This window comes from Crocodylus siamensis, chromosome 8, assembly GCF_052110815.1.
Source record: "Crocodylus siamensis isolate JL-2025a chromosome 8, ASM5211081v1, whole genome shotgun sequence".
In the NCBI taxonomy this organism is placed as follows: Eukaryota; Metazoa; Chordata; order Crocodylia; family Crocodylidae; genus Crocodylus; species Crocodylus siamensis.
The window spans coordinates 3,773,624-3,797,884 of NC_143402.1; the positions used below are offsets into that span (position 1 = coordinate 3,773,624).

The window sequence follows — 24,261 nt, forward strand, 5'->3', positions numbered from 1 at the left end:
CCTTGTTTGACAGAGGGGGTGTAAAGTGTCGTGACTGCGGGGGTCCGTACATGCACCTGTTCCAAAATGTCTCCCATCGTATTAAAACTCTTATAAACAGGCATACGTACACAGCATGGGTTTCAAATCAACTCGCTAACCTGATGGATATACTTCTATCCTTGGTGCGGGACTATAAAAAATGGCTGACATTTATTTCTTTTACTGGCTACATGTCATGAGGCCCATGTTTGGGCATCTGCATATGTGCATGCCAGCAAAACAGCATACGCTGCACGGCTACTGCAGGAACAAAGAGACGACTGCCTTCCCTGCTGCAAGATTGCTGGCTTGGCAGAAGGATGATGCTGGAAAACTGGTTGTGCCAGCTCCGTGGCATGCAGTCACATGCCAAATTTCAAATCTCTGCCCTTTGCAAGTCAGCAGAGCGTTGAAGTGACTTGACTAAGGTCACACAGCAGGTCAGTGGCAGACCTAGGTCTTGAATTTGGCATTGCTTTAGCCATACGAGGATGCCTATTAAGATGCTTGAAAACTAAAACTACCTGAGAGAACAGGAAACACTCTGAAATAGAAAAATAGGAGTGGAAAGAGGAGGAGGAGATTGTGAGGAGCAGCCATTCTCAGATATAGCGCACCTTAGGGAGCAGAGAAGCGGTTAGTCATAGGTAAAGGAAAACCTTATTGATCTATGGCGTGCAAAACATAGGAAAACCCCACAAGTTAGCATCGGTGAATGGAGAGAATGTCATCTGATGGGTCAAATTTGCCAGATGTGACTGGGGTAGATAAGATAGCATTAAACTGCTGATCCAGGTGCAGGGATGGCTTGTTTGTTAGCACCTGGCAATGAGGCTGAGCTCCTCAAGCTTTACTGCAACACAGGTGATAAAACCAGAGTAGGAGAAGACCCAGTCAAACCAACTGGCAGAACAGTATTTTTAATGTTTGCTTGGAAGGAGCAATTATCAAGATGTTTAAACCACTGCAGCAGAGCTATTTCAGCTGGAAGTAGAGACCGTCTCCTACCACAGTTGGGGCATCTGATGACGTAAGCTGTCATCTGGGAAAGCTTATGCTTCTCTAAACCAGCTAGTCTCTAAGGTACTGCTGCCCTGTCTTCTCCCTGACTTTGGACTAACATGGCTATTAACTACTTCTCTCTAGTCACTGGGAGCCTCTGAGTGTAATCTCCCCATTTTCCTCTGGCTTCCTGTGGGTCGACAACAGGGAAAGCCCATTTTCCTCAGGACAGCTTTTCAGATTTGCCCTAGCATAAGCAAGATGTAGAAAAAAACATCCTCAAGCTCGGACTGACTTTTGCTGTTAAAGAGAAATGCAAACACAGTTCATAAATTTCTCTCTCTACAGTTCCTGTATTAATGACCAGAAAATCAGAAATCCATGTAGTGACTACCTACTGAAATGTTTCACTAGATTTCCCGGGGCTTTTGCTTCTCGATTGTGTGTGTTTGGCTCACCAAAAATAGCCTGTGGAATTCAGGTCTGAGATAACGCGTAGGTGGTTAGGAGAGGCATTTGCTACCATCCAGCTGTGCTATTCAGACACGGTGGCCTTTGCTTGAGTGATTCTGTTCGTTTCTCATCCCTTCGCGTTGTGGCAGGCTCGTTTTCAGTCTACCCGTGGAAAGTTTGAAGGTTGCTAAAACTTTGCTTTCCCCTCACCGTGGGCTCTTTCTGTGATTTGTTTCACTGCAGGTTTTTTGCTTTGATTTCATGGGTAAACAAGCAGTGGAGATGGCTGCAGGACTCGAAAACCAGAGACAGACTGACAAAACTCTCTCTTACACGTGTACAGTATAACCACCTTGCACAGAGCAGGAAGCTAATGGCTGGAGGTTTTCCTCTCACACAAGCTGCCTAACAGCACGAACACACAGCATCTGTACTGCATCTATGCAGTCAAAGTAGATGGACTTCACACACAGCATCTGTACAGTCAAAGTGGATGGACATACAACACACAGGCAGCCCTACTACATAGGGCTCACGCAACTCCAGGGTAGCTACTCCTTGAAAAATGCATAGGACTTTCACTACACGTGAAAATTATCACATGGAAAAATTACATGTCCCTTCCTTCTGCCAGTTTTACACCAGGATAGCTATTTGCTCAATATAAACTAGACTATCTTGTGACTAGACACTATAAGAGCCTTTTCGGTGGGCAACAAGCATGGTAGAGTTGGTTGTATGTCTGATCCTTACTATGGAATTTACTGCATTTATTACAGAGTAAAATCTGAACTACTCTGGAGAAACCGTAGGAGAAATTGTCCTGTGCATCTGCACCATCAGCTGCAGGTGGACAGGCTACACGGATTCTCTGCTCTTCCCACTTCACAAATCTTCTGCCGTGGCTTGAGACCTCTGTGCGAATGTGTTTGCCGAGATATTATTTTGCTTGTGCTATGGTACCATTGTCCACTGCGAACATCCAAACTGGCAATCTGTTCTCTTTGCACCTTATCTTTCCATCCTTCTGCCTCTGGTCTCTGGGTGGTACCAGGCACTACACATGCCTTCTACTCTTCCAAGTCACGTGTTGCAGTAGTTCCTCTCAGTTCTAGCCTCCCACCCTAGCTGTGGTTGCAGTGGGTTTGAGGGCACAGCACCTTGATACTTGCAGTGTTTCCTGTATTGGTTTGGTGCTTACTCCTCCCTTTAACCCTGAAGGGATTGCCTGGCCTGGGGGGAAGGGATTTCCTGGAGATTATTTTTCACATAGAAGGGCTTACAATGATTTCTGCCATATTCCTATTCCAAGAGAGTCCCTGACAATGTAGAACAATGGGCCCAATCCTCCTTTTTTTCTGCCCTTCAAGCAGTCATTGGGCACATCTACATGTTCATTAACGTGCAGTGGTTACTGCACATTTAATTTAGTACTTGTATAATCAGTAGTGCTGGTGAACGCCTTTTTAGCCTAATAATACTGCACAGTAGTGTATTAGCACTGTCCGTGCCGTGACTTACTACTGAGAAGTATTATCAGGCTACGGCGCAGTTAATGTGTCATGTAGACACTAACACTGTGTGGGTTTAAAATGCTGGCAGATCAGAATGGCAGTCCTTTACACCTACCTTGCACCCATGTAAAAAAGTACACAGGACTTACGACAACAGAAAAGAAAACCAGACCCAGTGTATGTGAACTGGGGGGGGGATCCTGTTTCAGTTTGGGGATTTTTTGTTTTACACACCCCAGTCACTGAAACAGGGAAGCCTGATTTCGATATTAAACCAGCATAATACATCCCATAGGAAATGTTCCCAAAATACTGGGCACATAGGAGGAGCTATTTATCCCTGTAGCTTGGGCACATGCAGTGCAGGGAGAATGGAACTCTGAGCCAGACATTCTGCCAAATTAGGTTATTAAGTTAAAACGGGTTTGTTTCCAAGTGTTTTCGTTAGGAGACATGAGAAAAAGAGGGACTGGCTGTGACTGTAACCAACAATTCTTTAGAACGCTCAATAACAAATATAACCCACATCCCACATCCAAGTACCTAACATGTTTCCTCCCCACCCCCTACAAACAAGATGGATATTTCTCGTTTCCTAAAAGTTTGTTCTATTGCCAATATAAGTTGTGTGTTCCCTCCAGGGAAGAGTGGTTTACAGTTCCCTAATTATTGCTCCACTGCACCGTGCTGATCAAAAGCTCATTGCAGTCAGTGGGAAACCATCCATTGATTTCGGAGTAAGCTCGATGTGCATTATCAAAGAATACACATACATATTATCGCTAGGTAAGAGCTCCTGCCTTTCCACAGCTATGCTCAGACACTAGATTGGCTTCAGACCTGAACTCTGTCAGTAAAACACTTGCAAGCATCATTAGTTTCTTAATGATGGTTGATTTAATTAGAAGAGTGCAATATGCCTTTTACTAATACAGTGAGAATTCAGGCATGCACAAGAGGTCTTGTCCAAGTGGTAGACCAAAGGAAATCCTGTTGCCACACCTAAAAAAGCAAAAAAAAAAAAAAAAAAAAATTCTCAAAGGGCAGGAAGTAAGTTACCATAACGTAGGCAATTGACTGCATGAGAAAGTATGTATATTTCTTCATAAAATGCTTTAATTAGAAACACATAATGATCATTAATATGCAGAATAGGCAATATTTGGAGAATGAAAGTTTCACCACAGATTTAATTTGTCATGAGAAGGTTTCCCTCGTCACTGGGAAGTGTTCTGGGTTGAAGGCTTAATAACAGGTATCCATTGCAAAGGTTTGCATAAATAAATGACAACAGATTTGTGTCAAATAATTTGTGAACAAAGTAATGGAGACGAAGGCTAGTCCAGGGACTAGAGCACAAGTGTAGGACTTGGAGACCTGGATTCAAGTCCTTGTTCTGCCAGACTGCCCTTGTGACCTTGGGCCAGTTATTTAGCTTTGCTGCACCATAATTCCTGATCTGTAAAGTGGGAAGCTCAGCCCTGGTGCTAGGACATTCCACCTCCCTTCCACCATGAGCATACAATTACCTGAACAAGCTCTTGCCCTGTATCTCCAGCACAGGGAGGAGAGAGGGGGCTCACTGCCAGAGACCACAGAGCCTCCAACCTGTTTCAACCTGGATCAGGGAGTTGTAGCCTGCTCCCTGACAGCACTCTACCCCTACATGCACTGAACCCATCAAAAGCTGGATGTAGGAAAGAAATTAGCCTATTGTCCCCATAGAGCCTGAGGGAAACATATTGACCCCCTCTGGATGACACTATGGCAGGATTTTTGTTAAAATTCACTTGTATCGGGAGATACGAAAAGCCTGTATGCTATGCTGCTATTCCAAATTGCAAAGTTTTTCCTTATTCTGACATTGGTGCTGCCTTGGGAACTTGTTCAGGACCAGTGTGGCCCCTGAGCCAGGTACCATCATTTAAAAGGTCCCTGGGCACATGATACACTCTGTGGATTCAACTCCCGGTGGAGCTGTGAGCTGGAGACAAAAGGAATCAGTAAATGTAGCTAAGAAGCAATTTTCATCTTCCTTTATTTGTTGAAAATGTCACTTAAAAAACTGTTCAAAATAAAAACATGTTAGAAAAATTGAACTTGCATAAGTAGGAACAGTAAATAAACCAACATGACAAAAGATAAATTGGAAGGCAGCGGACACAGAGCATCCATCTAACAACAGACAAACTGGAACATATTTACAGAGTATTGTAAACAAAGTAAATATGGAAACACTGCTATCAGTTTGACATGGCTTCTTTTCCTTTATTCATTGACTTTTTTTTGGCTTGTAACGCTCCGTACATGTGCCTGTTCCAAAATGTACCAGCGTGTCTCCCATTGTATTAAAAGTCTTATAAACATGCATATGTACACAGCATGGGTTTCAAATTAACTCGCTAACCTGGTGGATATACTTCTATCCTTGGTGCAGGACTATAAATTGCTGACATTTATTTCTTTCACTGGCTACATGTCACGATTGCTTGGGCATATATGCATATGTGCATGCCAGCAAAACAGCATACACTGTGCGGCTACTGCAGGAACAAAGGTGAGACTATTGCCTTCCCCGCAAGATCGCTGGCTCGGTAGAGGGACGATGCTGGAAAACTGGCTGCGCCAGCTCCATGGCATGCAGCCACATGCCAAATTTCAAATCTCTGCCCTTTGCAAGTAAGCGCGTGTTGGACAGCTTGCCATGGCCAGTGGTCAGCTGAATTAGGGCTTTGCTCCACGTGCACAAATTCAGAGAACGGCCATTTAGCAGGTAGCTCTGGAGACTGCATACTACCACGGACTTGGGATAGAGACAGAGAGTGCTAGCCAGGGCGAGCAAGGTCTAAGTCCATGTACCTAGAATTAAACACAATCCCATTTGCACAGGCTTTGCCATGTTCCCAGAATCCAGCTCTCTTGCCTGATCTACCCCTCCCTGGCTGAACTCTAATGGCAATAGGGGGACTTACAGTTATTGCCAGGGATATTTCTTGCATGAAGAACTTAACAACATGGCTACGTAACGGTCCGTGATACATCTGCATATCTTGGGAGCTCACCATCACCTGATATTAATAAGAGTAACCGTAGTCCAGACTCTCTGTTAAAAAGTTTAAATGGTATATGACTAAGAAAAAGGAAGAGCATATGTAACAAGAGTAAGGTAACCCAGGGCCAGATGGAAATGCAGGACATAGACTTTTGGTACACATATGCTGTGTAATCCACTGCATTTAGCTTGTGTCTGTAACAGTTATTTGTAAGAATTTTACATGTTTTTTCATGCAAGGAGATGGGTGACCATTCCAGCTCTTGTCCAAGCTCTTGTCCATGTGGCCACTGCTTGATTTCCTAACTAAGGAGAAGGAACTATTCCTAATGTAAAAAAAACCTCAAGCAAATAATTGTCAAGCAGAGTCTGCATTGCATATAGAGAGGCATGTACTGCAAGGTAAAAGCACTGGGAAAATACAGAACTTATACAATACATGGACACTAAGGAAGCAAAAATGTAACAGGACTAAAGAATTAGAAGGCATGCGTCAGAAAAAGGAGTATGGGCAACACAATGGATAACCCCTGTGTTAACTGTTGCCTGCTAGGAGGCAGTACTGTCCAGTGCAACTTCTGAATGCACTGATGACAGACACTCCAGATCGTACTGTGCCAAGGAGTTGAATTAGAAATGTCATAATGTTAATTGCACATTTTAATCTGTATAAAGGCCACGTGGGAACCACAGTACTACTGGGCTTGAGTTCACTACAAACAACTAATAGAGGGAAAATATTTGGATGGGAAAAACTTTCATTTTTGACTCTCAGAACAGAAGTGCTCATAGCTTTTTTGATTTTTACCCAACTCACTAACCCTTCTATTCAATAAATTAGGTACCGGGTGCTTTAAAAAGAATAAAAATGAAAGCATAAAAAAGTGCTTGAATTTCCTCAGTAGGAAACTACTGCCAACCCTCTTTGGACTAGCAATCATTAACAGAGTTTGCATTCGCTCCCAGTAGCAGGTGCAATGAGGTATTAGTTGCTGCAGATGACTTGTGTCTCATAGACCACTTGCTGACCATTTTAGCTGTGACTGTTTACTTGTTTGTGGTATGTATGATTTCCTTATTGAATGGGACAAAAAAAACAACCTGTTTTTCACTCCCGCCTCCTTTCTTCATAACAAAAACACCCCAAAATAAGTAGCAAGAAGAGGCAAAGCATCCAGTTCTGCTTCCAAAGAACACCTGAGGTCACAAAAAACCACCGACAGTTTTGCTCAGTGTTCAGGCCAGGACAGATGACTTGCGCCCCACCTCTTCCCTGGCACATTCATCTGCTTGTTTCAGGAGCCTTCGAACCAGCTTCTCTAAATCTTTCCTGGACTTCAGCTCTTCTTCCAAACACTGTTTCATTCTTTTGTTTTCCTGCAGTGTGGGAAGGAGGAGATGGGCGTTGGTTTTCAAAGACACCAGCACTCTTGTGATATGGAATAAATGAAGGCCTTGAACCAGACTGGTTCTAACCTCACTGTCAGTTGACAATGGGAATTCAGGCAGGGCCTTGTGGAAGTCCTATTTCATCACTGGTCACCCACTGTTCTGCAGTGGGATCTCCAAGATCCAGAACTGGGGTCAGGGGTGGGAAGAAGGGAAGCTTTTCCTTTCACTCTCAGCAGAAATTAATTTTTACATTTGTTTATCATGTTCCTACAAAAGGATGAGTGACATCCCTAGAGGTTAAAAAGTACTGTTAAAAAGCCAGCACAGTTGGACTGAGCCTCTGGCTTTGTATATATTCTCCATTTAATGTTGCAAAATAGGGAAGCGCACCTGCAACTCCACTACAATCCCACTTACTTTACTGGGAATTTCACCCCTTGAGCAGCTGTAGGCTCAAACCCTTGATTTGCATGACATTCGTCCTGAACACGGATAAGTCAGAGCATAAAATGCTCGCGCAGCAAGATGCCCTACTTAACCACTCCTCTTTACCGACTTCAGGTTAATTTACTGACAGCTCATGCAGAAGTGTGTTAGTTACCTGCTTTAACTCTTTGACTTCATCCTTCAGTGCGTAAACAGTGTCTACGAGGCTCCTAGAAAATAAAGCAGATAGTTGATCTGCTACTATGCAGCTCTTTATCTCAGTATAGCATGAGGGTTTGCTTTGTTTTTGTTTTTTTTTAGTACAGAAAGAAATGAGGTGGGCACGTACTTTCAGTTTGCAATTTATCTCATGCTTCCTCAGTCTGCAGTGCCATTACTGCTGTTTAGGTTATGTTTTTGCCAATATTTCAGTGCTGAGGCCCATTCTAAGGTGCTACTAACATGTGTCCATAAGATCGCGCTCTGGAGTTGCAGTTGAGGAGCATACGAAAGTCCCATTTTTCAACATTTGGAAAGAGCTTATGCGCTCACATAATTAAGTGGCTGTGACTGCTTTGTTTATGCCACTGTAACTAAAAATTATAGATAGATTAAAAATTAAGCATCCAGGTCGTGTTCATAATGCAAACTTTATACCTTGTGGTTACATGGTTAAAAACAAACTGTATAAAGAATGCACCGGCTAGATTAGAAAGTTACCAGAACATGTATTCATCTAGGGACCTGGATGCCGGATGTGGTAACATTGATCAAACACATATCACTTTTGTATAGTAATGTAAATTACACTGGTGACCAGAGCAGATGGAAAGACAGCTCTCCTGGGTTAGCTGCTGAAGTAGGCAATACTACAGTATCTTGTGACTAAGTGGAGGGAGAGGCAGTAAAGAGCTTGCTTGCATTGAAGAAATGTCTCTGCCAGGACAGAAGAGGACATATGACACCTATACTGGCATAGTTTTACAGGTTCTTCCTGAGATAACTCAACTCCAGTTTCTATTAAGTTATTCTGGCGTAGCGGCTTATGCCCTGGGTCTGCTCTTTGTTTACATTAGCATAAAGGCAGATTACACTAGTGGAAAGATGCTGTGTATCCTGCTCTGGGTCTCAGACATGTCAGACATTTAAATTTGTAGGATGCACAGGCAGACAAGGTTCTTTGGGTAAATCTGATATATTTTATTAGACCAACTCAAATAGTTGAAAAAAAATCTTCTTTGCAAGCTTTCAGGCACAAACACCTTTCATCAGGCTGAGGAAACATCTACAGTTGGTCTGATACAGATACGCAGAGCACGCATGGATGACAAAAATGAAGGCTTGGAAGGAAAAGTAATGACTGTACATATCAACAACCTACAGTTTAAGAACGGTTTATTTTACCTGGTGCAGTTAAAAATCCAAGTCCAGGACCCAAGCTGGTATAAACCAACATAGTCCCCAGGAGAGCAGTACTGACTTACACTACCAGAGGACCTAGCTCCAGCTGACTACAGTGAAAGGAGGCCCAGTTTACACCACCTGGGAATCTTGCCTCCAAAGTTGGAATGAAAAGATGCTAAATACAAATTAAAATGCACCCTTGCATTCCTTGTACACCCCAAACTCCCAGCGAGTGGAGAAACCCATGGCAGGGACATGCTGACCATCTATGTCCTTCCATTCATGCCCATGCAGAGAAGAAAAGTCTTGTTGGTTTTTAAGATCTGACCACAAACACACTAGAGTTCACTGAAAAATTCTGAAGCATAAAGGCACAGAAGGGGAAGCCACAAAGCAGATGATCTGCCTACTTACTTTTCTTCAGTGACAGTCTGACCATTGCTTCTTGTTTCCTCCACAATAATTTTCTCTTCCTCGGGAAGTAATACCTGGGGGATGGAGTCCTTACGGGACCCTACAACAACAGGTACCAATCACAGAAGGAAACAGGAACTTTCTTCGGGAACTAACCCCATTTAGAAATAGAGTCAAACTCTGGTCTGGTGCACCCTACTCTGTGTCAAACATACCTCTGTGGCAGGGACCAGAAGTGGGCTCCCCTTGTGTTACTTCCTGACAATCATCATCATCCTCGTTGTTGCTTAAGTCCAGGGATGTCCAACTAGCAGCTTGGAGTGGCCCCCACAGGGGTTCATTTGTGGTCCCAGGCTCCCACCCAGCCACTGTTCCCCACATTGCTCTGGCTGCATGTTAGCAGCCAGGATCTCTTGGCTCCACTTTCTACCCCTACTTCAGGGGGCAATGCAGTGTGGCACAGCACAGACGACACCTGGGACCCCTGTGTGATATGTTACAGTGGGAGAGCTGGAGGGTGAGATGGGGCACCTGTGGCTTCTGCTAGTTTGGCCTGTGTAACATGTTACCCCCATGAATGTGGCCTGGGAGTGTGTGGCCCTTGGCCACTTAAAAGTGGAACAGCTCTGCATTAGTCTTTACATTATAGCAGCACACACAGAAGCTCCAGGCAGAGTCCTAATAGAATGTGCATGGGCCCTACCTGGAGGGTGTTTCAAATGCCATTAATTACAAGTCTCCCTCGACCTATCTAGGAATTTAAGCCTTAGTGGTGGCCTGGTTTCAGCATGACTACTGTGAATACAGGAGCATAACTTCAGAGGGAGGGTGCAGAGCCAGGCCTCCATTCATTATTATTGAGCAGAGGGTCTCTGCTAGACTGCCATCCTCATCCTCTCCAACATCATGATGCCCACATCTGTACTACCATGCATTAACAGCACCCTTAAAACTTGCATTGTTTGAGTGCTTCTAAGTACAGGAAATACTAACACTAAGGCAAACATCAACCAATACTCTGACTTAACAAAGCACCAAAACAAGTGCTTACACTGAAGCACTTAAGTCCCACTGATTTAGAATGTGTTATGCGTGTTTTCCTTGATAGGGATGGACATAACTTAGAGCACATGCTTAAGTGGAAGCTTATGAGTTTTGCTGAATAGGGCTAAAATACTAAGACAGCAAATACACAGATCACTGTCAGCTATCTGAAGCTACTTGATAAATGAAGTCATTTGTTAAGGGTTAAGACCTATTAGAAGATACATGTTGTATGGTCCCTCATTTTTTAATGTGAAATTAAATCAGTGAACTATCAACCGAGGCTATATCTCACCAGCACCGGTAAATATTTCCAGAGTTTAAGAAGATGTTAGATAGTTGGGTTCTTATGAAGCAGCTCGTTTTTAAATATGAAGCTGATCAAGAGATAATATTCATGCTTCCTTTCTAAAGCTATCTGCAGTCTGAGATTAGCATCAATGTTTTATGCTCACAGCCACAGGCAATAACTAGGTTTGTTTAATTCCTAACAACTTCACCTTGCTGGTGAAGTAACTGGGTCTCATCTAACCTCCTACTTGCTCATTCTCTGTGTTTAGAAGAAAAACAATGGCAAAATAAACCACTAGGTATCTGCAGCTTCCTTATCTTAAAGATAAACACGACACGGCTTCTTAGCCCCATTCTTATTGCTCTATGATGCAACAATCTGTTTTTCCTAAGAGGTTATCATCGTTTTGAATACATCATGAATTAAGCACTACATCTGTGTGCCCACCTGAACCGAGAGTTTGCTGAAAGCCTGCACCAGTGCAGTATGCCTCAATGACTTTCAGAATCTGTGCATCTTCTTCCAATGCAGCTGTACCTGCAAACCATTACAAACATTGGCCATTATTAACAGCAGGATACTTTGGCATCTTCCCCTCTCAACCACCCTGAGACAAATTAACTAAGAACAGAACCTTGCTTTTATGACAGATGTCTGTCTGGCAAAGGTGCAAAGATAATATTGGGGAGGGAGAGCTTTGTACTGTATCACGGAGACTGGCTGGTTAAGTGGTATGGTCCTAACTGACTAAGAGGTACTATCACAGCACAGGTCTGACTAAGGAAGGATGGGGAAGTTGAACAGCAAAGACCAACTAGAGAGAAGGCAGTAAGAATAGGCAGGTAGGAACTTACTTATGATATGATGGATTTAAAGGGAAAATAAACATACTTGCTAAGAAAGTGCAGGCATAATACCCCCCTGCTAGCTTCTTAGAAAGAAGGGTGATGCAGCAGCTGCAGAACAGTAGTGGAGTCAGGAAGTGTCTAACTCCGACTCAGACACTGCCTCTCCCTGGACAAACCACTTATCTATTGCAAAGTTTTACACTGTTGCCCATCACCAGTCACTAGGTCCCTTCCATATGAAAATCAATAACAGCGCCCTATCTGGACTTCCCTGAGTTGCAACGTACAGTTTTGGCTATGTGCACATGTGAGAACTCTGGATGTTAACTCCAGAGTTGGACCCATTGGCAGAGAAAGATTTGTCTTGCCTTGGACCATATGGATCCACAATATCCCAGGCAAGCACGCATATATCACATAGATTGAAATTAGACTTTAAGATAGTTTTGAGGATTATGGTTTCTGCACCATATCCCTCCCTGAATAATGAAAACAACTTGCCCAGCTACCTCACAATACTTTTGTGATATAAAATCATTCTTAACTTTATTGAGTTAAATACTAAGAATTCCCAGAAGGGCCCACCAAACTAAGCTGCATGGCAGCTGTGTTTGGCATGGTGGGGAGCCTCCCAAGATTAATGATTTATTCAGTCACTCTGTTTTGATTGCTGACTTTTGGGTGGCTTATTGGGCAGACAGAAACCAGTGCCAGAGAAGAAAAACGTACTTTTTCTGATGACAAACTCCTCATCAGATGCTTTTCTCTCAGTTTTCCTTTTTGGGAGAAACTTCTTCATTGTCTTTGGACTCTTGCTGGAATCCTATAAAAAACAGATGTTTCTTTTAGGTAAGAGTCAACGGTAGCTGAAATGACAGAGCTTCTCTGAACACAGCTCATTATGTTAATGCTGTACACAGAAGGCTAGGAGGCACACAGTCAACATCAGGGAAAACTAACAACATTCAGCTTTATCCCTGCATTATGTCTGGATGAGCTGCACCTGGTCATAGCAACTGAAACACGGCGTGACAAAACCCTTGGGAGAGAAGCACAATCTGCTAAAACAGTAGTTTTCAACCTGTGGTCCACAGAACTGGGGATCTGCAGACTGTGCCTGAGGGGTCCACAAACAATAACTATGATCAGTTAGAAGTATGTGAATACCTAAACTTACAATTCAAAGGGGTCTGACACTTCCATCTGAAATTTCCATTCATATTTTTGGGGGGTTCACAAATGAAAAATGGTTGAAAACCACTGTGCTAAAATACAGTGAGATCACCTTTTAAGTTCACTGCTGTAAGCATTCTCTACATAACTATGCAAGTGATACGCAATTTCATTCTTCTTCAATTAGAATGTATTATCAATGACACGCTGTTTTTAATGCGCACACACTACTCATGGGTGTGTCTGAACATACTGACCCCCCCATACATATACACAGAACATATAACACAGAGAGTTAGTGCCTAGCATTGTAAAAGTAAGAAACAGGTTTTACTTCTTTTACTAAGTTAAATTATTCTTACAAAGTGTGAAAGCACTTGCATATTAAAAGATTACATGCAATGTAAATATTATGGGGTAAAGTAAGAGTGTCATTCATGCTTTTCATGCAGTACAGTGTTAGTGTCATAGGATCAAATATTTTTCTGAGTTTTTTTTAAAATCTATTTAGCCATCAGAAGGGACTCACGCTAAAGATTACTAGCAGTCAGGAAAAAGCAATCAGGGAAAAAAAAATCAGCTAAGAGACACAGGACAAGTATTTTATTTCACGATAAGCCAAAGACATGTATCTACCCTTACCTTTAAGATATAAGACATCCTCTACAATGAATATGTAAAGAAAGAGAAGATGAGTGGTGAGAAGTTGATAGTTTTATTGACCAAATCCATTTAAATCTATCATTCTAAAACACATTTTAATGTTAGCATTGCAAGATATGTGCTACAAGGATGGGCACCCCCTCTATACCAGTTTTAGAGCAATATCAACATGCAAGAGACCCAAAAAGAGCAGAATTACATGCAAAACTGTGACTGTTAAAAAAAAAAATTAATTGTGAAAAAGGTGGCAAGCAGGACTGTATGCCTAAGAGAGCAAAAAAGAGATCATGCCTCATTGGTTAGTTGGATTTTGAGGATTAGCAAGTTGGTTTCCTGGCCTGGTAACCTGCTTGAAGGTGTTCCCTGATAGCTCAGCCGGTTTCATGGAGGAAGTCCTGGGGGCTGCATTTACACAAATGGGTCCCATTACAAATGGTTTTGTAAGGTAAGATCCTGAGAACTTGTGTGACGCAGGTTTTATTTCAGCCCAGATTCTTTCCCCAGTTGTACGCAGAGAGGTACAACTTTTGCTCAGAAATGTACTGATGTAATTAATCTTACAAGTGATTCAAGGCAGGTAATTTTTTGAACTAGGAAAAGTATGCCAGTCCTCACACCCCAGTAACCCCAATCCAGACATACAATTTTACCAAGGGGCACCTCCTCTGTAATTTCAAATGATGACTAGACACTGAACAGGAAAAATGACCCAATTTGAATGGAAATGACAACAGAGGTACACAGCACGTAAGCAGTGTTCTGGGGTTTCCTGAATACAGTTAGATACGAGAAAAAACACACAAACCTGTGAAATTCTGTCTTTTGCTACCAGAAGCCAACTGATATATCACTGGATGTCTCAAAATCTCCGGTCTTTTCATCAAACCCATACCCCACCCTACCTGGAAAATAACTGATTTCTTTCAATGGCAGACTCATGCTCTTGAGAAATATTTGAATTCATGCAATGCATCTTTGAATAGAAACCTAACCTAGTCTGAGTTGTTATCCTAGTTTCATACTTGATTTACTCTGCTTGGCACTAGTTTAAAAAAATTTCATAGAAATAGCAATTCTGCTTAACTTTGTGACTGAACTGACTGGACTTGAGAGAAGAGGGAAAGGGTGGCTGAAATGCAGCTTGTTTAAATAAATGAATTCATCTCCTATCTGTATTCGGCCACCACATGCTTGTGCCTATAATTTAAAAGCTATTTTGTCACCTGCCAGGTAAGTGCAGGAGCTAGGAACTAGACTCATAGACTCTGAGTCCGGTATCCCGTGTTTTAAAACATTAGGCATTCAAAAACAGAGCCAAATTCTGGGTTCAAATGCATGTGCACGTGTGAACATCTCCATCTGGCACTGTCATCATGCAAATTCATTTGGATTTAGACAGTTGTAACCAATCACTTCAAAGACAGGCAACATTTTGTATTCCCTAACTTTACTCCTCTCCTCCTCTTCCATGCCCCCTGCCCTCCTTCAGTCTCAGTCAAAAGAACCTGACCAGTTGGCATGTTACAGATGTGAGTCACACCTGGTTCAGCTTTTGCTTGTAATTGGATTTCAATTAGCAAAAGATAGGAGACACCAACATTTTTTTAAAGCTGTATGCTGGGATGGGGGAGGATGACCAGTTGCCAGAGAATAAGGGTGCACTTCACAAGCACTGCCTCTACACCTGATGCTGTTGCCAGCCACGTTTGCACCAGGCCTATGCTGAAAAGACACAAAGACTTAACGGCTCACGGTCATAGGCCTAGTCCTGCCAGAATAAGTTTGAGGCATACAGGTTGGGCAGCTTTGCTGTGCCTGCTCCCTCAGCATTTAATCAAGTTTCGCTGTTAACCTGGCCATTTTCAGTGAGCACATGCTTTCCTTGCACCTTTTCAATTAAGGTGTGCCGGGTGTGAGTGGGAATTGCAACCAGAAAGTTGCCCTCGGCAGGCAGAGGGCTGCTGATGCCCATGTTGTGCATTGTAATGTCACCACAGCCTGATCTCCTGCTTGTTGGGAAACCTCCATAGCATACAAGCCCGGAGGACCAGCGCAACCAAAGTCATTCTCGTATTGCGTTCCTGTGGCATCACCATTGATAAAGTCTATTCCGGAGAAGCCTGGATTGGTTTTCTAAGCCAATATCTAACTTATGCTCGGCATTCAGAGTTATCCAGGGATAACCATACCTGAGAAAGAGGCATGGAAGGCCATGATGTCATTGACTACATTAGTCAATCGGTGTGTTTTTGGCCTTTTAAAAAAGATATTTTATTGTTGTACAGGAGCGACTGCTCCTTGGTTAAAATCTAAACAGGGCCTCTTATTTGTCATGCAAGAAAGAAACCATTTAGTCTAAGTGAGGGGCTGGGAACATGCAAAGATTAAGGGGTTTTTTATTATTTATTTTAAAAAACCAACAATTTGGTCTTCAAAAGAACATTTCTTCTGCATTTTATAAATACAAGTTTCTCAGCTAAACTGCCACAGTGATGTCAAACGTCTCGTCATAACCAGGCCAATCTGGCAGCACCCATCTCCCGTTCTGTTAGGCTTCAGTTCTGATGAATATTGCAATCTTGGAAAAGGAGGGGTTTGTAACTAACTGAATGGCTGTCTGGGGGGGCCTTCAGGCCACAATGCTGAGCACTGTGAAGTAATGTTCACACCTTTTCACACGAATAATCAGTGATTCAGAACTGGATTCATCTACTACTAATGAGAACATTACCCATGTTTGAAGTGAGTAATTCAAAATGTTTGCTTTGAAATCGGGAAGGATGGTCCTGTGGTTAAAGCCAGGGACTGAGAACCAGAGCTATCTGAGAAGCAAACTGTGTTGCAGTTGCACCCACAGACTTCCCAGGTATCACCTAAACCCCAAATGTAAGTTTCTTGCAAGAGATAAGACTGACAGATATTCTGTGATACTAAAAAGATTAAACATTTGTGAAGTATTTTGAGGGGATTACTGCAGAGAAGTAAAAAGCATTTATCGTTGTCATCTGGTGACTAACATATTTGTAATCTAGTCACCAAAAATATGGCATGGAGGAATGTGATAGAAATACATGGTGGTTTTCCATCCCACTGTAGTCCTTCCCTAGGCAAATGTTTCCAGCTACTAAGCTACACAGTCACATTACATAAGACTGCCTCACGGTACAGAGGTGCAGCTCCCAGTGAGAGCTGTGATTAAACAAAGACCGCAAGAGTGGGCTCACTGGAAACAGTGCAACTGAGTCTCCAATCCTGCAAACACCTGGCCCCAGTCTTAATTTAAAGCACATAGATGGTTTTATTGCCTGGTTTCGTCCACATGCCTCAGTGTTTGTAGGACTGGGGTCTTTGCTGTGCAGTCCTTTTTAACATCAGTATTCATTCAGGGGCATTAAATCAACCCCTCTCCTGAATTATCATGCAAAGCAATTCTGTGCACAAACCCCACAATCTACTGTCTGCGCGAAGGATTACCTCTTTGTAACTCAGAGCTGCTGATGGCCTGAGTGGAGGAGCAGGTCGGAGGCAACTTAAGGTCCAGGGTTTAAGAATTTTGGGTGGTTCCAGTGGGCCACGAATCTGTCCAGTGGAACTAAAAGACTGAGAAAACAGATAGTGAGACAATGAAGGCCGTTAAGCATTGCATATAACACATGCACAAGAGCAGGGAAAACAGGAGCCCTCTCCATCTAAACTACCGTAAGAAGCTCACTTTGCAACAAAATTGGAAATGGAGATAAGACAAATGACTTCTGTAGCTATAGTGTCAGTCGTCAGCTATATAGTCAGAAGCATGATGAGGGGTCATAACCACAACCTCTATGAAAAACTGCAAGGCTGTGTAAGAGGCTTAGTTACAGTCATATTCTACAAGAAAACCTGGTCGATAATGCGGCACAGTGAAATGCAGAAAGGATTGGGATGTTCTACCACACTCACCGAATGAGCACTCCACGACTGTGTTTTTGATATCGTGTTGCATGTCCCTTTGGTCAGCCTTTGCAAATGGTCAAGCCATTCGTGCAAATCCTGGCTGCTGTTACAGGACACCACGATTCTTTCGATCATGTTCCCTGCATTGTAGGATTAAATGAGATTCTTTATAACAGTGCAGAGAGAGAAAATAGCCAAGCCAAACTCATTCTGACAGCAAGAACTTCCTGAGTTTGCCATGCGATGTAGCTGCAAAAAAAGGCCAGTACAAAGGCACGGCATGAGAGAGGAGAAAGGGAACAGTCCTTTAAACAGGTTTTGGGACAGGCTCAGCTAAAGTCAGAGGGGGTTTCTCAACTAGCCTCAGTGGGTTTGGGGGATTGGGTATACAACTCTGGTCTGACCACACCTGGAGTGGTATATTCCATTTTGGGCCCTTGGTTACCGGAGAGATATTAGCAAACAGGAAGGAGTTCAGAGAAAAGCAACAGAAAGGATCAGAACCTGGAACAGTGAACCTACAGGAAATTACTGAAAGTGCTAAGCAAGAGCAGATGAATTGATGATGATGGCAGTCTGCAAACACCAGTGCTAGAGAGAGAACTGTGAGTGTCACACAAAGCTGGGCTAAGGAAGAATACTTTGGAAAGAGAAAACTTTAGGCTGAACATTAAGAAAAGCTCCCCAGCAGTGAGACATATTAGGCTGTGGGGTGGTCTGTCCAGGGGTCTTGTCTCCAGCACATGAGACATTTACAGCTAGATTGGACAAAACACGAAGAAATGTATAGTAAGAAACAACTGTGCATTGGACTGAATTACTCAGGGCTTCTTTCATCCCCAACTTCTGTAACTCCACACACAGAAACACGGTGGCTTGAAGACATGTGTCACAGGTTCTGCATGTAAGTGGTTCTTGATATTTTTAGGGGCTCTCTCAATGCGAGCAGATCTTGGCTGTACCCTCCATGCATCTTTGAAGTAGCCCTAAAGCCTGGTCATTGAAGATTAACCAACAAATAGATTCCTTCCATGCATACCCAGGACAGCAAGACACCCAAAGGGCTTAGACGCTGATAGTGAAAGCACTGGGAGAAGATACTGGGGTAGCATAAGGACAAGAGTTTAAAGCATCTGAATGTATGCAAGTAATAGCAGTGGGGAACTTACTATGCAGCAGGTGCTGCTTACACTAATGAACTTAATGAAGCATTGCACACCCCCCTTTCCCTCAGCAGGAAATGTAGAAAAATGTATTCACCTGTGATTTCAAAGGCATGGTCATTCCCTTCACATTCTTCTAATTTTGTGAGTGTCATTCCTGTTAATGGCAGTTTTCCCTACAAAAGGGGTTGAGAACAATTCAGAGTCTACATGTGTCTCCAAAATCATGTTCTATCAGTCTGGTTGATTCCACCTCTCTCATGAATTGCCATCAATGATCCCTGAAGGCTGATTCAGAAAATAGGAACAGATTCCTCTCAAGTTTTATGGATGTAAATGTCCCTATCCTTAGCACACCAGACCAAAAGGTCTAGCCCCAAAGGGGACACCCATGTTAACTTAATACTACCTGGCTCTTTTTACAGGACGTGGCACTTTTCCTCACAAAAGCACTTCTACAAAGGAGATAAGTGTCACCAGTTTCATTAGCTTCTTAGGGAAGACTACTGCATCCTGCCCATCTTGCTGTAGGAACTGTCCACTTCATCTCATTCTAAATCTCAGTTAAGAAAACAAAACCAATGACAAATCCTTTGTAATCTCTGTTACACTACTCTTGTATGTGTCTGCTTTGGGTGTGATATTAGCACAAGATCCTTCCTTTTCTGGGAATGATTTAATGTTTCCAGTAAGTTAAAGGGAATAGGACCCAAACAGAATTACTTCAATCACTTAGAAATGTAGCAAGTACCAGTACATGCATTGTTTAAGGCATCTCATATAATGGAAATTATTAGAAAGTCCACAGCTAAAAGCTTATTTTAGCCAGGCATTATTGATATGGAGATGGCTAACATCACTGACAGTCAGTTTGAAATTTCTATTTGAGTGCAAAATTCCAGAGCCTGTCAGAATTCACCGCCCATATACTAAAACACTGGCTGAGGATTATCCAAGCATAAGACAGATTTTTTTTTTAAACTCAAGAGCCTGTACCCTTGTGGAAACTGTTTAATGACTCTGAAGGACAAAAATGTTTGTAGTTAGCACGCTGGCATGCACAGTGTGCTAGAGTTCTCTGTTTCCTGGCTGTGGAGTATTAACACCACAACAGAGAGGTTTCAGAAAGCAAGAGGATTGAATCTGATTACAGATGACTTAAAATTAAATATCTTTACCTGATAAATGAACCCACTCATCCGAGGGCTTGCAGATAACATTAGGAGAACATTTGAAAACAACAAGAAATACCGCTCTTCTTTCTCCTGAAGTGAAAAGATGAGAATTTGCTTAAGTCCCACTTAACATTGCATGACACTTTTCTCAGAGGGCTGAGTACGTTGGGCTCAGTACACACGTAATAGAACTCAATGGTAATGCTCCTACTGGTTTTTAGGGGACCAGAATCAAGCCTTTTAGCTGAAAGCTAATTTTAATTCTTTGGAGGTTGCAAACCCTCATACATGCATCCTCCTCAGCATTAATTTAGATGGCAGTGAAGAATGCCCATTTTCTGAGTAAATACTCAATCAAAACCAGTAAGAGTTGCTTTCATAACATATTTGTCAAATATGTCAAACCATACACATGCATAATTATATGCAATATAAACATATTAAAGAAGGCTATCAGTTCTTGCTCTCTTATTTAAAAAGCAAGGGTAAAAAAAATGTATCCAACTTCCAGTCATTGCACTAGGCATTGCGTGCCTGTGGCTCCAAAATATTAATATACTTCCTTTTCTAAATAATCCAGCAGAAGAATTGCTTCAATGGTTTGGAATGCCTATGACGGGGCAACCCAAATTATGCTAAAGCACTACAAACTAAAAGTCCTCCCTCGTGCAGAGTTTTGGCTGGGTCAGGTACCATAATGTGTGAGCAGTTCCACCCACAGTCATGGGGCTGCTCACGTAATAAGCAGTAAATGCCTAGTGAGTCTACTGGCAAACTCCTCTCACATGGTAGTGAGAGACGTGTATACAAGGACCACATTTAGTCCTACAATACAGGAATTGCTTTGAACTTTTCCAAATTCAGCCAGCTCTGGAATAGCACTTGCTTGCTATTAAACAGCACACAGCAATTCTGTACACCATATGAAGTTACTTTAACCTTCAGCCTAGGAGCTGAAAGATATAACATTTCAAATAGGTGGATTTAAGAAACTTTCTTTTTTCACACTAAGTAATGAAAAACGCTGGTTGTTTAATGATGCTAAAATCTCTGCTTGAACAAGAAAAGCAACTCCCAGAGAGCTTGGCATTGAGCATTCAAGACTGACTCCAGTGAACAATTAAGCACATGCTTGACTTTAAGTACATGAGGAGCCCAATTGATTTGTGTGATTAAAGCTAAGCAGCTGCATTAGTGCTCTGGTGGACCGAGGCCAGATTACTCTGTATCCTACACAGTCAAGCCTGAAATAAAGAGATTTTGGGACCTGGGAATTCTTTGAACGTTTCAGCATGCAGCAAAAAGGGCTATTGCCATTTGAAGGGCTTACCTCGCTTCCCCCGCACTGAACCATGACATGGGACATATAGATTACATTTCCCATAGACTTTATATCCTCTCCTTCCCAGCCCTGAATGGATTCTGAAAGGATCTGCAATTCAAGCTGTTTCCTCTTCCTCAGCTCCTGGCATTGTGACTGCAAAGCCAATATTGCAGAAAAGATTTGGTTAAAAATAGAACAGAAAAACTCTAAAATCAAACCTGTTCTGCCCTAGCTAAGAAAGCTTTCTGGCAATGCTCTTATCAGTTTGTTGGCTACAGTTAAAGCATGAACACATCAGAAGAAAAATTTGGCTCTAGCCGTTCAGTTTTTATCCCAGTAGAGAACAGGCCACAACTGGAGAATTCAGCAAGAAGATCAATAGCATTATTCACTTTTGTACAGTTAGGCAAGATTGTCATTAAATTCACACAAGCAAAATGTCTAAAATTTGTTTTATTCTGCTAGGTTTGTAAATTATCAAAGTGCTGTGTCTTTAACGAGGCCCATTCAAAAATGGAACTAGGGAAAAGAAGAGAGGCACCGTGGCATAGGTTTTGGATCAAGCCTTGAGTCCTGAAGTCTCTCTTTAGTATTTACACAGACAAATTTCCCTGCAAGTTACTGGGGGTGCTATGAGAGCAAGGACTACTGGTTATTGCCCTAAAAGCTCACTAGGAACTGGATTCAAATTCAGTTGAAGCAGGAGAAAAACGCTAGAGTGCCAAACCTCGATTTGGGCCTCCTGCTGGACTGATTTCTTATTCAATGGGTGTGTATATATTACTTAAAACAAGTGCTAAATGACTGCACAGTATCAAATGCACAGTCGGGAGCATGTGTAGATGCGCCCAGTTATTACTCTGTTTAGAATTCAAGATTTGGTTCAGTTCTGTACAGGCTGTTCAAACACCATGACACTGTGGCTAGAGAGGAGGCCATTTTGGCTGTACCCCGGGTACATGCCCTGTTTTTAAAGCAGAGCACAGCAGCTTCTTTTTGGGTGGCAAATTTTATTCTAAATGTCCTATAGTTCTGGGTCTCTGGAGCAAGCACATGTAGCGCCTGCTTATGTTTGTTGCAGTCTCTGTAAATGAAACCACATAGCTCTTCTACTATTTGGAAGCTACAGATCGCATTTGCATTGCTTTCTGAGGTCCACGCTGCGTGGCTGGAAGCATCTGCATTACTGATCCCAACACCATGAAGTTAAACATGCATGTCTGATGACACAATTTACTTCTTTGACCATCTAATTTCAATTGCACAGTGAACCACCTCAGACATACAGGAATTACATTATATTGATCAATAAGACCCTGGCCTGAGATACAGGACACTGGACTTGACCAAATACAGAAGCAGCTCAACTATTGATCTCCATCAGGTAGCAGCAGTTCTAAAGATTCATGCCACTTTGTAATTGGTTTAACTGAATATTCCTGAATTATCTACCACAGTGAATACAAACTGAGATGAGTTTCTAAGTAAACATAACACCATCTCCCTTTCCTGTTTTCTATGAACTTTCTTCTTCCTCAGTCTTTCAACTGCACCGTTAAGCAGTAAATGTTAACAGCTCCTGTGTTAAGGAAGGAAGCTGGACCACACCTGGAGTGATTATAGCAAAAGGTATTCAGTAGCTGAAGAGAGACAGAACATAACTTTCTTCAGAACTGAATAATAAACCTTCCCCCTGTTAAACAGTCACTGCATGGAAGGTTTTTTCCCCCTTTCCCTTGTTGCAAAAGGGTTCTAAAGGATATGAGTACTTGAAAACAATTAATCAAAATGTTTGCTACTGCATCTGCAACAAACAGATTATTGTTGATTGCACAGATTAGAGACCCACAGATAGCAGTTTAGTAGCTTCTCTACTCATTGCCATTTTTATAGTGTTATAAATACTGTGATGTATCAGAGTCTGAGCCAAAGGCCACTGGAAAGACTCCCATTCAAACACGTCTCTCTGTTAGCACTGGCAGAGGAGTCAAATGCAAGCATTTAACCTTTCATAGTTCATTTTAATGAGTAATGTATTGTACCCGAGTTGCTCTTCATATACATAACTGTATAAAAGTAAAGGAGATGAAAGAAACCCCCCACCCACACATGGCTTCCTTAGGTGGCATGCCACTAAAATAAGAGTTACTTAATATAGTTAAGTTATGATACTGCAGGGATCACAAAGTCTTGAGAGCCACACACAGCCATTGGAACATGCTACCAGATGGGGGCAAGCCAGTCTTGGAACTTAAAATAAAAATCTTCATAACCCATGTTTTCCACTCCAAAAGACCTTCTCACAAGGAGACAAATGTCAGGCTTGACTCACTCTTTGTGAAACGCAGCACAGAAATGGAGCACTCTATTTTGAGAATCGCTACCTACCACAAGAGACTTGAAGGATGTGACTGTTTTCAAAACCTCTTCATGATCTGGATGCGCCTCCTAGTGAAAGTAGAAATCACCGAGTTAGTCATGAACTGCAGCAGCATTTGGAAGTGCAGAATTCTCCCATTAGTGCAGTGATCTAAAAATGACAGAGATTCTTGCTGGCCGCACGGAGTTGGGTCGTAACGATTCAACCCAGGACAGAGGCAGCATGGGTCAGGAAGACATGCCATCAAACACAACTGAGTCTAATCTTCATTTTGCTCTTGTTCTGTTCAGCCTAAGGCTATTTAAGCAACCGGAACCCGGATATGCAACTATATACCCGTTTTGTATACCGATGCACGTTACATTGGAATCCAGCACGGGCAGACAGACAACTATTCTAGAGATGCTACATGATTAAGTGGCTATTAATGCACCTCACCACCAGGTGGTAGTTAATAGCCTATTTGGTGTTAGCAAAATAGCCACTTTGGAATGAACATGGACAGTTAACCCTCCCAGAAGTGAGCAGCACTGACCATGCTTTAACCCCTGTTGTGTTGCTGTGCAGGGGACCCTGCTGGGCAAAGCC

At 42.4% G+C, this 24,261-nt stretch overlaps 1 protein-coding gene across 3 annotated transcripts in view; it reads right to left on the reverse strand.

The window, feature by feature from the left end:
- Positions 1-5,011: 5,011 nt before the first annotated feature.
- The window catches only part of ARHGEF6 (Rac/Cdc42 guanine nucleotide exchange factor 6), a 51,237-nt gene continuing 31,987 nt past the window's right edge, over positions 5,012-24,261 (reverse strand). For 2 of the 3 annotated variants that reach the window (XM_090059001.1, XM_090059000.1), the window contains 12 exons: positions 23,682-23,741; positions 21,300-21,446; positions 19,973-20,059; positions 18,892-18,970; positions 17,638-17,771; positions 17,173-17,298; positions 13,678-13,698; positions 12,592-12,685; positions 11,462-11,551; positions 9,679-9,778; positions 8,036-8,090; positions 5,012-7,419 (listed from right to left, as the gene is read on the reverse strand). In XM_090059001.1, coding sequence (XP_089915127.1) covers positions 7,279-7,419; positions 8,036-8,090; positions 9,679-9,778; positions 11,462-11,551; positions 12,592-12,685; positions 13,678-13,698; positions 17,173-17,298; positions 17,638-17,771; positions 18,892-18,970; positions 19,973-20,059; positions 21,300-21,446; positions 23,682-23,741 — 1,134 coding nt within the window. In that variant the 3' untranslated portion in view covers positions 5,012-7,278. The remainder of the gene's footprint in view (positions 7,420-8,035; positions 8,091-9,678; positions 9,779-11,461; positions 11,552-12,591; positions 12,686-13,677; positions 13,699-17,172; positions 17,299-17,637; positions 17,772-18,891; positions 18,971-19,972; positions 20,060-21,299; positions 21,447-23,681; positions 23,742-24,261) is intronic. The other variant, XM_090058999.1, reaches the window with a different exon arrangement.